Source organism: Vulpes lagopus, chromosome 1 (genome assembly GCF_018345385.1).
Source record: "Vulpes lagopus strain Blue_001 chromosome 1, ASM1834538v1, whole genome shotgun sequence".
In the NCBI taxonomy this organism is placed as follows: Eukaryota; Metazoa; Chordata; class Mammalia; order Carnivora; family Canidae; genus Vulpes; species Vulpes lagopus.
Genome location: NC_054824.1, coordinates 100,031,673 through 100,045,698, shown reverse-complemented (window position 1 = coordinate 100,045,698; position 14,026 = coordinate 100,031,673). Strand labels below are relative to the sequence as shown.

Genomic DNA, 14,026 nt, shown 5'->3' with positions numbered 1-14,026 from the left:
GTTCAAGCTCAGGGAGGTAATTGTTTTACTTCATGAATGCTTTAGCATTTTTCTCACTGTTTTATTGTTTAAACAAGCATTCTACAAAATTCTCTGATCCCACACCTCAATGAAAATGTTTGAGCATCTTCCACAGGGAGTATTATGAGTATATTTTATTCATAATGTATTTGATACACATGTGTACATGTATTTAGGTTTACAATCCTAAACTGTCTTTAACTGAATCTAGATATTCTTTATCTACACATAGATCAGATTGGATATCTGCAAAAATAAAACCAGATGGAAATAATTTGAAGGAGCCACATCTCAAAAAATTCATATTATAGGGATGTTGCCTCTATTTCAGAAAAAATTAAATTATTGATATGTCATTTTCAAAGAAGGAATTTCGTCTGTTAGGTTTTTGTCTGTGTATGTGGGCAGAGGCAGGTAGTTCTTCATTAGAAAAACTTCATGTTTGCCTCAATTTCTCACCCAGAGGTTTTTCTTTTTAAAACAATAGGACTGTTGGGGCATGTCGGGGGCTCAGTCGGTTAAGTGTCTGGCTCTTGATTTCAGCTCAGGTCATGATCTCAGAGTTGTGAGATTGCTCTGTACTGGGTGTGGAGCCTACTTAGGATTCATTCTCTTCCCTGCCCCTCCCCTGCTCACTCTCTCTTAAAAGATAATTAGGACTGTTTAATAATATCATCTTGGGGATGCCTGGGTGGCTCAGCGATTGAGCGTCTACCTTCGGCTCAGGTTGTGAATTCCAGGGTCTTGAGATAGAGTCCCGCATCAAGCTCCCTGCATGGAGCCTGCTTCTCCCTCTGCCTGTGTCTCTGCCTTTCTCTGTGTCTCTCGTGCATGAATAAATAAAATATTTAAAATGATAATAATAACAATAATAGTAATATTGTCTTATATTTATGATTATTTACTTTTATTTAATCCTTACATACAGCCCCATTAGGTAGGGTCAGTTGTTATTTTCATTTTGTGTATGAAGAAATTAAGGCATGAAGAGTTCAAAGTCATAGTCCTCTTTTTACACAAATTCCTAATGATATCTAATTTCCAAAGGTAAAGTTATTTCAAAGAGGCTACTGCAAATCAAATTGAAAATGAGATTTTTGTCTCTGAGTTTAAGTGTTAAATATATTTTATTATAAAGCTTTAAAAACTGGTTACTCTATAGGCCCGATTACTTTCAAAAATATAGGTAATCAGAATCCTCCACTAATTGATCAAACCAGATGTCAAAATTCAGGTCATGTCAACTTTTGCTTTTTTTACATTGTGGTCAGTAGCAAACATGATTTTTTAGGATGTCCTCTCATACAGTGTTTCCCAGTGGTACTGCTAGCATTTGAGGGAAATTCTCCTTTGTGCAGGGAATATACCAGTTATTGCAATGCCTTTCACATACATCCTGACCCTCACTCACTAAAATAATGTCTTCCCCAGTCATCATTTGCAGAACTCCCTATGGGACATCGACAACCACCAAACTACTCAAGGATAGAAAAATCACCAACTCCTGTAGCCAGTGACTTAAGCTAATTCACCATTTGCAAGTAGTTAAGAGTGCCTTTTGTTAGTCTGATAATCAAAAGTGTACGAATAAGGATCCGTGGGTGGCTCAGTGGCGCCTGCCTTTGGCCCAGGGTGTGATCCTGGAGTTCCGGGATCAAGTCCCACATCTGGCTCCCTGCATGGAGCCTGCTTCTCCCTCTGCCTGTGTCTCTGCCTCTCTCTCTCTCTCTCTCTCTCTCTCTGTCTCTGTCTCTCATGAATAAATAAAATCTTTAAAAAAAAAGTGTGCGAAATTATATTTGAGTTAGGGTTGTGAGATTTCGCAAATAAAAATACAGGATGCCCGACTATCTGACAACTCTGATTAGAGACAATATAATGCTAATATCCAATATGGTGTCTCTTTAGCCCACTGACTGATAATCACTAACAAACTGGAAAGTCACTGATTTGAGGTTTACAAAAGCATGCATGAAGTGACACATCTTATATTTCAAACTTGTAATGAAAGGGAAGGATACTCTCATCAACAAAAAGCCTAATTCATACTGACAAATACTTAGTCTGCTGAACGCAACTAAAAACAAAATACTGATGGACATTTACATTTATCCCGCTACAGATATTAGCTGTTGTTTGTTCTTTGGCTACAATGTAATTAATTAATAAGTTCTATACTTGCTTATTTATTTTGTCATTTTCTTACTTGTTTTCATTCCAGTACAGTGTAATGTTAGTCACTATAGTGATTCAGCACTTCCATATATCACCTGGGTGCTCATCACAAGTGCCTCCTTAATCCTCATCCCCTATCTCACCATCCCCCCACCTACCTGCCCTCTGGTAACCCATCAGTTTGTTCACTTTAGTTAAGAGTCTGTTTCTTGGTTTGTGTGTGTCTCTCTTTTATTTTGTTACAATTACTGATTTTAAAAAAGAAGAAGAAACACCAAGAGCCAGCAAGTTAAACAATACAGCAACCAGACTAAAATTATTTGATATCAAATCCCAAAAGGTTCCTGAACTTAATTCCTTGTAGATTATGAGATAAGAGAATTATAACAAAGAATAAATTCACCTTCATTATTGAGTTGTAAAAACAGAGCTGTAGTGTTTCGTGCAATCACTACTGACATGACTGACCCAAAGGAGAATCATGATAAGACATTATTAGCATATAATATGATATTTCAACTGAATATGTATTCATGTACACCAGCTTTTCTGTTTTTTTTCATATATATATATATATATATATATATAAAAAATGACAGTTCCTTAAGGAAGAGATGCCACAATAAATGAAAGACCTTTTAACCCACAGTAAAGAAACATAACAAAGCCATTATGAATGATGCAGGAAGTTTAGGAAAATGAAAGCTGTTATTAAATGTGACAGGCTGTCATAACCAGAAAAATAGTAATCAGTGTAATCATAGCAATAAAATAATATTTGTATTTTCTTTCAAGGAGTTGAAATAATGGACATCTTTTCTCAGTTAACAGTTTCAAGTAATATGGCAAAAATAGCAAAAACAAAAATAAAAACCTCTAAATGTGAAGCATATTAACATTAAAGTCCCTTCTAAATGCTTTTGTTTTTCTTCAAATTTCCTTTAAGATAATTACATTCATATTCCTTTTTTCTTTCCTGTGCATGATTATGTTATTCTTTTTCTTTACAATCTAGTAGTCTTGAACCAAGCTTCCTGTCACTTGGCTCCAATAAATTCATAATCAGCTACAATTGGAATATTTCTGCTTTTCACAGCCTGTAATAAAAATCTAAATTTCTTATAATTTATTACTTTCTCTGAAGTAAAATCACCATTTCTTTTGTAACTTTAAGAATGCAGTATAAATATATAATTATCTCTACCTGGTATTCAGTGATGCTCCTCAGACAACGTTGAAACACTGCAGCATGGGACATGTGTACCTGGGGGCGTATTTGTGCTCAGTGTTAGATACCCCCCCGTAATAGAAATTAGATTCACTATTCAGCAGAAGTTACCTCAGAACACTTTCTGGCCCACTACTTGGCCCTTTAGCCATATCTCCTAATGTTTAAGGGACTCAAACCCTGCTGGACCTTTTTACTAAAGCCTCATAGAATCAACAGCAAAACGAGTTTATTTACAGTATATGACTCTTTCTATCCTTTCTTTAATCCAATGTCCAAGGAATAGGCCTCACCCATTAAAACATCTCTGAAAATCTAAGAAATGCTGTTTTTTCTTTAGTAACAACTCTCTGCATAGAAGCAAGTTGTATGCAGTATGGTATACCAGGTCCCTGTAATCCTGATCAGAGTCCAAAGAGGCTTTAAATTTTAATGTATTTTAGGTAGAAAATTTGTGTCAAGGAACAGAATGAAGTCTATTCACAAATTCATGACTTGCTAAAACGGAGTGTGGGAGGATTGATCCCAAATCTCTTTGTCTGGAAACTGCTGGGCCTGGTCGGGGTTTCAGAGGCCCCGAATGATCTGCATTTGTTACCACCATCAGTGGTACTTTGCTTGTAGGGTATGATTGTGATTAAACGTAGATACACTGTATCAATTACCAGTGCTTACCAGTACTGAGAGTACATGGATATGAAATTTTCTTCTGAATGACTTCAGTGTCTTGCAGGTCATCGAGGCACCACACTGCAATGCCATTATTCCAAACTGCAGGGTTTCTAATGCCTATTCAGAGAATAGCAATCTCCCACACGGGAAGTAGCTCATTATTTATTTTTAATCTGTAGTGGAAAGATTTTGTCCCTGGAGTCTGCCAGCTAAGCAACATCACTTCCCCTTTGCACGCCTCCGTTTGCAAGTCTGTGAAATGAGGATCTTTTGACGGGATGATCGCCGATGTCCTTTCCAGCTCTGACGTTCCTTTTATTCTACAATCCATGTAGAATCTTATGGATAAACTTCCAAGTAGTTTACTTTTGGTGGTTTTGCTTCCTAATAGTCTTCTCTAAAGTGAAAAAGCATGTGCTTTTCAAAAAAGGTTTCAAAAAAAACCTTTGCAAACTCTCATGTCTTCTCCCAAAGAGAAAAGGATAACAAATTAAGAGTCATACATATTGATGTCCTTGCTACTATTTCAGAAACATGTGTAATTGCTGTACGGTATAAAAGTTATCCTCGTTTTAAGCACCACTACTGACATACCTAAAGCAAAGCACCATTCCTTCCGGTGCAGCTTAGATGTCAGGTCCCGCTGTGGCTGTCTTCTGCGTGTCTGTAACTCATGCGGATGTGGACTCTGCAAAGAGACAACCTCAATGACTTATTTATATCCACTTTGTCAAATGGAGGTTTAGAAATTTTATCTTAGCATTCTAATGCTTTTAAAATCTTTTTTGATTGTGACTAGTTAAGAGCAGCTTTCTTTTCAAAAGCTAGATTGATTTTTTTAAGATTTATGAATAAAATGCATTTTATTCCCTTTAATTTTATAGCTTCTTTTAAGGTTTGATGTGTGTATTAAAAATTATTAGGTTTTTTTTTCCTAGTTAAATGATCAACAACTTTTCCACAAAGAAGATTTTGATTAATGTCCGTTTTTATCTCTTAAAAGGATCCTTTCCGGCCATTGGGGTGGAGGCGTTTTGTCCCAGCTTCCTGAGGGCAGGGTTTTTAAATAGCATCCAGGCCCCGCATCCAGTGCCAGGGGGAGGATCTCTGCCCCCCAGGATTCCTGCTGGTAGGTATTTCAGGTGAAGCTTTCCACCACCTTATACAGCAATAGGAATGTGTTTGCAATGGAGAGATGCACAAGACAAAAATAAATATTTCTGAAATATATTGTTGAAAGGAAATGCAAGTGACTTTTCTCTAATGCAGGACCACATTTATGATATCTAATGCTGCGGAAGTAGTAAGAGGAAGTAGAAAAAGGATCTGTAACCTGAGCACCCAATTAGCATAATGCTGCTGCTTCTTCTAGAATAATTTTTACATAAATAAGAACAAGAGCTTTAAATCCCAAATTTCATAACTCAAGAATAAAAATAAAGATAAATTTGAGCTACTTTGCCACTTGGAGTTGGCTACCAGAGAGAATAAAAAACAGCGTTATTAACAGAAAGAGTAATTCCATATTTGGACAAGTTTATAGAGATTTAATTAAAATTTCACTTCACTAAAGATAATTGATTGGAAGAAATGCCAAAAAATAGCAAATTTGGAAGAACCTTTTGAAAAAGAAAAGTAATACATTCATTGTTTCCCCTAAAAATATCAATCTGACCAAAGCTGATTTTATTAATGAGAGAAACAAAAGTTAGGAGCTTGAGCATTTTAAAGTGCACTTTCAAAGTTTAGTAAATCAGTTTCTGAATTATCCATGTTATGGTATTATTTCAGTCACAAATTGCTTTTTCCCTCTAATTCTCTAAGATATCCAGCTGCCTTCTTCCATTGTATGAAGGATACAAACCTACTTTATATTTTATCTGTGTTTTAACAAAATAGAATTAGGATATTGATTCTTGGAGTTTTATTTATCATGATTCTTGTGTTTTTTTATCATAAGTAATAATTATGCCACAAATTATAGTAATGACAGCAATGTATTCAAGAGGGTCTGGCCCAGCCAACCAATACTGGGAACATTTGAAGACACTGGGAAAGCCAATAAAAACAAAATTCCAATGTGCACATTTCTTACTTTTCTTGACAGAATTATACCAACAAAGCCTAAGATTATTATGCTTATATTTTTCTGTTGCTTTTCAATTACCCTTGCCTATTTAATTAAAACATACAAAATAACAAACCATAAATAGGCTTTGCTGTCATTTGGTTTTATCATTGGGTAAGTCCTGACTGATAACAGTTGGAGGCTTTGTGGCCAACAATGCCACTGATTGAGTAGGAACCAAAATCATGTGAATTAAAAATTAGCAATTTTAATTCTAATGAGTGCCACTTTTTTTCCTCTTTTGAAACAAAACTGGCATCAATTGCACAGAACTGTTGTCATTGTTGGTGGTGATTGTGGTGTTGTTGCAAAAGACTAGAAATAAAAATCTATATAAGCTAAGCTCTCAGTTACCTGCAAATATAAAAAGACAGTTTTCACATATGTTATTAACATCTCAGTGATTGGAATTGAGGAATGGGTGATTTGTAGTTTAATGGCTTAATCCTTAACTCTGGATGACAGATCTTGGTGGATTTAGGTATGTTTGGCAGAAATGACATTGCAGAGTTCAGGAGTGACTTGAATTATTCAGCATCACCAGTAAAAAATAAATAAGTAGCCCTTGTCACTTAGCCACTGAGAATGATAGAAGAAAGGTGATGTTTCTATAACACATACACAGAAACAACTTTCTAGAGAGAGATCTAAAAGAACACTCTAGCACTCCATTCTTCTCGGCTTTAAGCCAAATTTGCCTCCAGCTTTCATAGGAGAGAAAACTCAGTTCAGTTTTCATGACTTACATACAAATCAGGTGTAACAAAATTGCTTCATAAAAAATTTATAGATCTGAACTCGTTCCTGTTCCCTCAAACTGAAATTAACTCAACTCACTTTTCCTGGCTTATATCACTTTGATAAGTGATCCCTGTACACTTCCTCTGGCACTTTTCAGTAATGACTGCTACAGTTTCAAAGGTAATTTTTATCCTCTTCCATTCATCGACAGTTTATTTCCCAAGAATTTCCTTTATAATTTTGTGTAAAGAGAAATGAAGCAGTAATCATGATAAGTGTTTATTCTTTCCTATTTTTAAAAAGCATCTCTTTGCCATCTAATAGATGAACTCATAACCCTTCAGGTCGAGGACATCATCGAGAAAGCAGTTCCTCCCTTGACCTGTACCATGGTATTTTAAACGGTTAGCCAAAGGCTGATGGCCACCAGGCAGCAATTAATTTGCTTTCTCCCAATTGATTATATTTCACCATATTTCGAGGGTATCAAAAGATATTAGCTATGTCATTCAAAGAATCACAAAACTTTTTCTGATGATGGTGCTAATTTAGTTCCTGGTTACTTATCTTAATCAAATTTAAATGAGATATGCGATGCTGTCTTGTGTAAATAGCTTCTTCGCATTCATGTCACACTGCTCTCAAGGAGCAATGTTTTTATAGTCGTTATTTTTACACTGACTGCAATAATGAATCATTGACTCATGAGACCCAGGAAGAAGATAAGCCTGAAGTAGGTATTTATGTAACTGTTGTCAATTGTTTAGACTATTTATATGACCTTTCTCATTTCTAGAAAGCTCATAAGAAAGAGTTATTATTCTTAGTTTCAAATAGAGAAGAACACCAGAAAGTAATTGGCTGAAAACTGAATAGCAAGTACAGTCATATATTTAATGCAATGCCTTTCATATAGTAGCTACCCAATCAAGTAAGAAAAGTCACAGGAAAGAGGAGAGGAAAGAAGATAGGAGAAGAGGGAAGCTGAAGGAGGTGAAGCTGGAATGACATAACTGCTATTATATTTTTAAATCAAAGTCTTCCCTGCTGTATTCTTTGCTATTAAAATCAAATTCTACCTCCCTGAAAAGAATTGATGTCCTTCTTCTAAATGTGTAATCAGACATATATTCTAAAATGATAATACATTGCCCTCTTTGCTCCATCTAGTTATTTCTTTGATTTAATTCTGTAGCCAAACAGTATCTGAACGTGGGAAAGAACATTTTTATATGCCACAGAGTACTGATTACGCATAGGGCCTTAGACTCACAGCTTACCTTATGACAGACTCTGCCTCTACCCAAACCCTTTATGTTTTTGGCCATTTCATTTCACATACTATGTACAAATAAAATCAGCATAATAAAGTCACTGAGAGATAAAATTATGCAGTTATAGTGATGAGGTACTATATGGAAGATTCCTGATTCAGTCTTTTCTCTCACTGAACAGCAATAACTATCTGACATCATGTAGTATCTTAAATTTATACTAAGATCCAAACATTACAATGTGTCTTAAAAACTAGACTTATTAGTAAAATATAAAGGCATGTTCATTGCCTAATGATCACTCAGAAAATAGTGTCCTTAGATGGTATGATTAGATCAACAAATTCTAGGCTGCCTTTTTCTAGCAGTTTTCTGTCCTTGTAGATGTATTTTTCACTAAGGAAGTAAATATAAGTCATATGTGATGATTATTTTATATGTGTATATATATATGGAAACTCAAACATATACTTCAAACTAACACATTTTGTCAATTACCATCCAAGTCTGTGAAAGAGAAAACAGAGGAACAGGCAGCAGTGGGATTTAGAAACAGATAAATTCTGAAAGTAATCAATGTACAAGATTTCCCTGATACTTCCTTTGTGGCTAATCATGGAAGCTCCTTAGCTGTTGAGGGACTATTCTTCTGAAACACCATCACAGTTTGTCTGCCTGTGCTTTAGATACAATGCTATATATAAAATACCTCTTTTGACATTTTTACCTGAGCTTCTCTCTATTGCATTCCATGTGTTAGGGTCAAAGGAAATGGCAAAAATGGAGTGAATCAATCCCATGAGACTCCCTGTCTGCTTACACTGAATCAGATAACAAGAGAAATGTGAACACATGGGGACTCAAAGACCAGAGCAATCATTAAATATATAATTAATAATAATATTTACTTTTATTTATTTTTTACAATTTGAAAAAAATTTGGATGAGCTTTATACTCAAATAGCCAGACTTCTTCATATCTATATATAAGCATCCCCTGACTAGCCAAGTCAGGGAGTGAATTCACAATCCAGTTTTCTATAGGCTGATAACAGATCCAACTAGACCATCTCTATAGCAAAGGACTTACTGAGCTGAGCCAATATTAAAATGTCTTCAAAGTCCATTAGCCATGATTATCAGTATTTTCCTTTCTATATTTCATGTGAAATCCTATCTGATATGGAGTCAGGACAAATATTACGTGCATTATTATTCAGGCAAAACCTTTTCTTATTCATAAGGCATATAGTTTAGATGGGAGAAATAAGTAAGGAATGATAAGGTAAGGTTGAAGCTGCAGAGAATCTCAGACCTAAGAATATAATCTTATCAGATTTTGATGCATTCAGAGGTCTGCAGAAAAGCAGTAGCCCAAATATATTAGACTAAGTGGCAGACTTTGAAGGAATATATGATAAGTTAAGGAAAATTGGCATTAACTCAGTATGCCAAGGGAACTCAACAGTGGAAAAGTATATAACTTTTAAATACAATCAAACTGCGGTTCAGAAAAATCAAAGTAAACCATTTCATTTTTTATGTGTTTAGGCATTCTAAAAAAGGTCAGTAACTTTGCTTGAGATCTATAATTTGACATTTCAAAATTAATCATTTCGACAAAATAATTTCTATAGTTTGGCTTTAGTTCTGAGGATGGTTATCCTTTTGTATGTAGTATATACGACAGTTGGCCTTATTTTATCTTTAACAATATACTGTTGCAATCAACATACATAAAGTTTAAGAGATGGTGGTTTACTTTTTAAGTAAGAGATCTTCAAGGGGAAAAACGCTCTTTAATTGAAGGATTTCTATTTTATACATTTCTGCGGTTGAGAATGTTGCCAATTACCCCAAACAAGTTGTGTGTTAATGAGTGTTTGTGAGTGTAGTTACTTAAACCAAAAGCTAATTTTAAAAGATATAGGGAAAACTGGATTAAATGTGCAAAATAAAATCCTGAATAAGGGCAGCCCCGGTGGCTCAGCGGGTTAGCACCGCCTGCAGCCCAGGGCCTGATCCTGGAGACCTGGGATCGAGTCCCACATCAGGCTCCCTGCGTGGAGCCTGCTTCTCCCTCTGCCTATATCTCTGCCTCTCTCTCTGTGTGTGTGTCTCTCATGAATAAATAAATGAAAAATCTTTATTTAAAAAAAAAATCCTGAATAAATATTCACAATGTGAAAAAAAAAATATTCACAATGTGAACTATGGCAAAAAAAAAAAAAAAAAAAAAAGGAAAAACCTTCATTTGGACTCCTCACTCCTTACCATTTGTGTGATCCCAAATAGGACCCAATAGGCCCTAATCAATACTCATTTGTACAGTTCTCCCTAGAGAACTCTCCTCCTTGAAAGTCTGTGCATCTGCAGGCTTCAAAAGGAAATTCTGCAGAACTGCAACTATTACAAAAGACTATAATGGAGAATCTGGGGCAGGAGTGGGCAGATGACCAATATTATTCTATTTCAGGACTGAGGAGTGGCATAGAGAAGAGAGGGTGGCTGATAAAACAGCAAAGAGACCACACCCAACCAACAGAAGCACAAGGAAGGTGACATAAGTGATTGTATTTGTAGTCATACACCAATAAATAAGCCCTTTAAAACATTTCATTATTGCTACGTTAGAGGGTTAGTTAAAAACACTTATTTGGGATATACTGATGGTTTCCAAAACCTGTGCAAGAGGAGCTGGCCAGATACTGTCAAGGTTGTGTTCAGTCTGCTTCCTCAATTGCTTGAAGTCATTAGTTCCAAAGAGCAGGGTTCTTTGGCTTACCTGAGGAGAAATAACACAAAAGATTAGAAAATCATTGCAAACTTAAGGAAGACAACTTGAAGATACCACTTGGGGTAAGAAAAGTCAGGATGGGAGCAAACACAAACTTGAAGGCATAATTCCAATTTTCAAATAACATTCATTTTGTAAAAACTTTAATCTATTGACGTCTATTAGTTTAAGGACTCTTATAAAGAGTCCTGAAGTTGTAGCACAGGTCATAGATTCAGTTTCCTTATGGATAATACTTTGTTTCTTGGCCGAAAATAAGAGATGCTTCACCAAGAAAATTGGTATATGATCACATATGTAAAGATTTGCATACAATTTCAGGAGGTCTCCAAATGAAGAATCTCAGGTTCTTAGAAACTCCATGTCTTTTACATAAAGTTATGTGTAGTTGACATACATGAGCACCATTATCTTTATGTAAGTTTGACAGTGCATTTAAAAGAAAAATTGTAAAAACAGAGCTGTAGGATGCATTCGCTATCAAACTCTTGAATGTTTGCAAAGAGAATTTCTATTTTTTTTCTTCCAGAATATGAAAAATATTAAAAGAATCTTTAAGTGACCTCCAGATTTTTTACTGGTTCTTTTTTACTTCTTCTTTACTAGTACTTTTTACTAGTTTCAGATTCTTTGAATGGTTCTAGCCTTTGATCTTAGCTATGCATTCTTAATAGTATACATACTTCTTTTTCTTAATATCATTTGTAGAAGTTTGAATCTTAAAAATCTGAACCTTATTTATGTGGCTGTTTAAATTCTCCATTGAAACTATAGATCTATTCCCTAGAGATCCCCCTGTTTTATTATTACAAATTGTATCATCTATTTTTGATGCTATTCAAAGAAACTGTCAACACTTTCAAAAGATTCATTTCAGAATCATTTTCTTTTCACAAAGAAAAATTCTAAAAAAAAAAAAAAACTTTGTACAGCTTGCTAAATGAGCTAAGTGTCCATGTGAATCAGGATTTAATCTTTGTGTGGGTTGAAGTTGTTGTGTCTGTGTTTGTTCACCTTCATTGGAAACATGATGAGCAACTGAGCTACTCAAATGCCTTTTCCTCTCCCACAGGGCCTCATTCATGCCCTCATGGGCTGCTGGGCCACTTAAGAACATAAATAAGTGGGGATAGACCAATCTTGTTAGAAAACATGTCACATCTCAGCATTCACTCTTTTGGCTTGCAGGACAAAGCACAGTGGAAGTTGCCTGGTGGCACAATGTTAGCTTTTCATAGTTCTATGCATAGAGAGGTCTTAAAGAAAGTTTAATTAGCAAAACTGAACTTCCTTTCTTTTTTTCCTTTTTAATTAAACCCCTTCTAAGAATTGCAGAAAAGACTCAAAAATAAGTAGTAACTTTTCTATGAGGAACAAAGGAAAGTAGTTGGTACTTTATATTGTGTATATATGCTTCATTGAACAAATGTTTTCTCCCTTATAATTAAAATTTCACCATAAGTAACCTATGTAGTTGATATTAAATATATCCTCTCTAGATATTTGCTTTATTTTTAAATTTTGTGTTGATTTTCTTTTGATTAGTGAATGATATAAAAGACAAAAAAAAAAAAAAAAACCCTGATTAATTGATTGGTTATGTAACCATAAGGCCAGAAATGAAGCATTTGAAACAATACAGGGAAAAAATGTTACCTTTTCTCAAAAGCTTCAAGACTCTCTCTCGAAGTTTTTCTTTGTAAAGGAACCTCCGACTCATTATCATAAATTGATGTGTGAGAATGGGGATAGCAAAATCTAAAGGTTTTTCCAGCAAGTTTCCTTAGCATGTATTTCCTGTTTGTATAGAATATGATAGAGCTTTATGAGACTTTAAAATCCTAGAACTTCTCAAGCACAAAACATCTTTAGGAGCAACTGAGTATCCTGTCCATAATAACTTTATAGGATGTGTTCCTAAGATGAGGCACAGACATTTAGGATAATACTTTATGTCTCCGAATTACTAATGGAGGCCCAAGTATCATTTGGGGATATAGCAAGATGGTTAAGCACTCAGAATCTGGAGCCAGATCTCTTGGTTTCAAGCCTTGGCTCTGTCAGTTGCTCACTGTGCATCCTTGGAAAAATTACTTTACCTCTTAGTGCATCTATAATCTGAGCTGTTAAATTGAACTAGTAATTACACTTACCACTAGAGTTGATATAAGGATTAAATGAGTTAACACATGTAAAACCCTTACAACAGTGCCTAGCATGTTGAGAAACTTATTTTTTAAAGTTAATCATTACATATGTGCTGATTTAAATGTAGTATATATTGTTAAATCATCTACACAAAAGGTTTTCACAGCAAATAAAACAACAAAGACAGCATAAAATCATTTATTTGATGCATGATTTAATCTTTTGAAAGATTTGATTATTTGGGGGCAGAGGGAGAGAGAGAGAGAGAATCTTCAGATTCTCTCCTGAGTGTGGAGCCCAACTCAGGGATCCATCTCACAATCGGCGAAATCATGATCTGAACCAAAACCAAGAGTCAGATGTTTAACCAGCTGAGCCACCCAGGCATCCCTCATTTAATTTGGTTTTGAATTTAGATATTATACAACATTTCAAGTCATGAGAATTGTCTGATGCATTTTGTTCATTGCTACCTAGTGGCAATTAAATAATTGATTATTATATCATCAGTTGCTTATTGTATAGTCATGTCTTTCAACAATGGTCGAAAGCAAAAAGTCATAAATCAGATAATTTCAAAAATGTACAGTTAATTTGATCATTGTTGTTATGATACTTTTGTAAATATGGATGCACTACATAATCAAGAAAAGCCATTCTTAAAAATTTATATGTTATTAAAATTTTGCAGTATGGTTAGTGTCATATAGTAGAAACAATATCAAACATTAGGCATCTTTGGCAGTAACTTTCATTGTCAACAAGACACTTCTAATTAAGGAGAAGTCTTTCTGCCCATCTGGTAATTTTCAGTAGAAAGAATAGTACAGAATATTACTGAA

The 14,026-nt window shown here is 34.9% G+C and overlaps 1 protein-coding gene across 7 annotated transcripts in view; it reads left to right on the top strand.

Annotated features, from left to right (window-relative positions):
- The window catches only part of EPHA6 (EPH receptor A6), an 867,085-nt gene that overhangs the window by 698,362 nt on the left and 154,697 nt on the right, over positions 1 to 14,026 (top strand). For all 7 annotated transcript variants that reach the window (XM_041755016.1, XM_041755005.1, XM_041754987.1 and 4 more), the window contains one exon: positions 5,100 to 5,225. In XM_041755016.1, the coding sequence (XP_041610950.1) occupies positions 5,100 to 5,225 (126 nt within the window). The remainder of the gene's footprint in view (positions 1 to 5,099; positions 5,226 to 14,026) is intronic.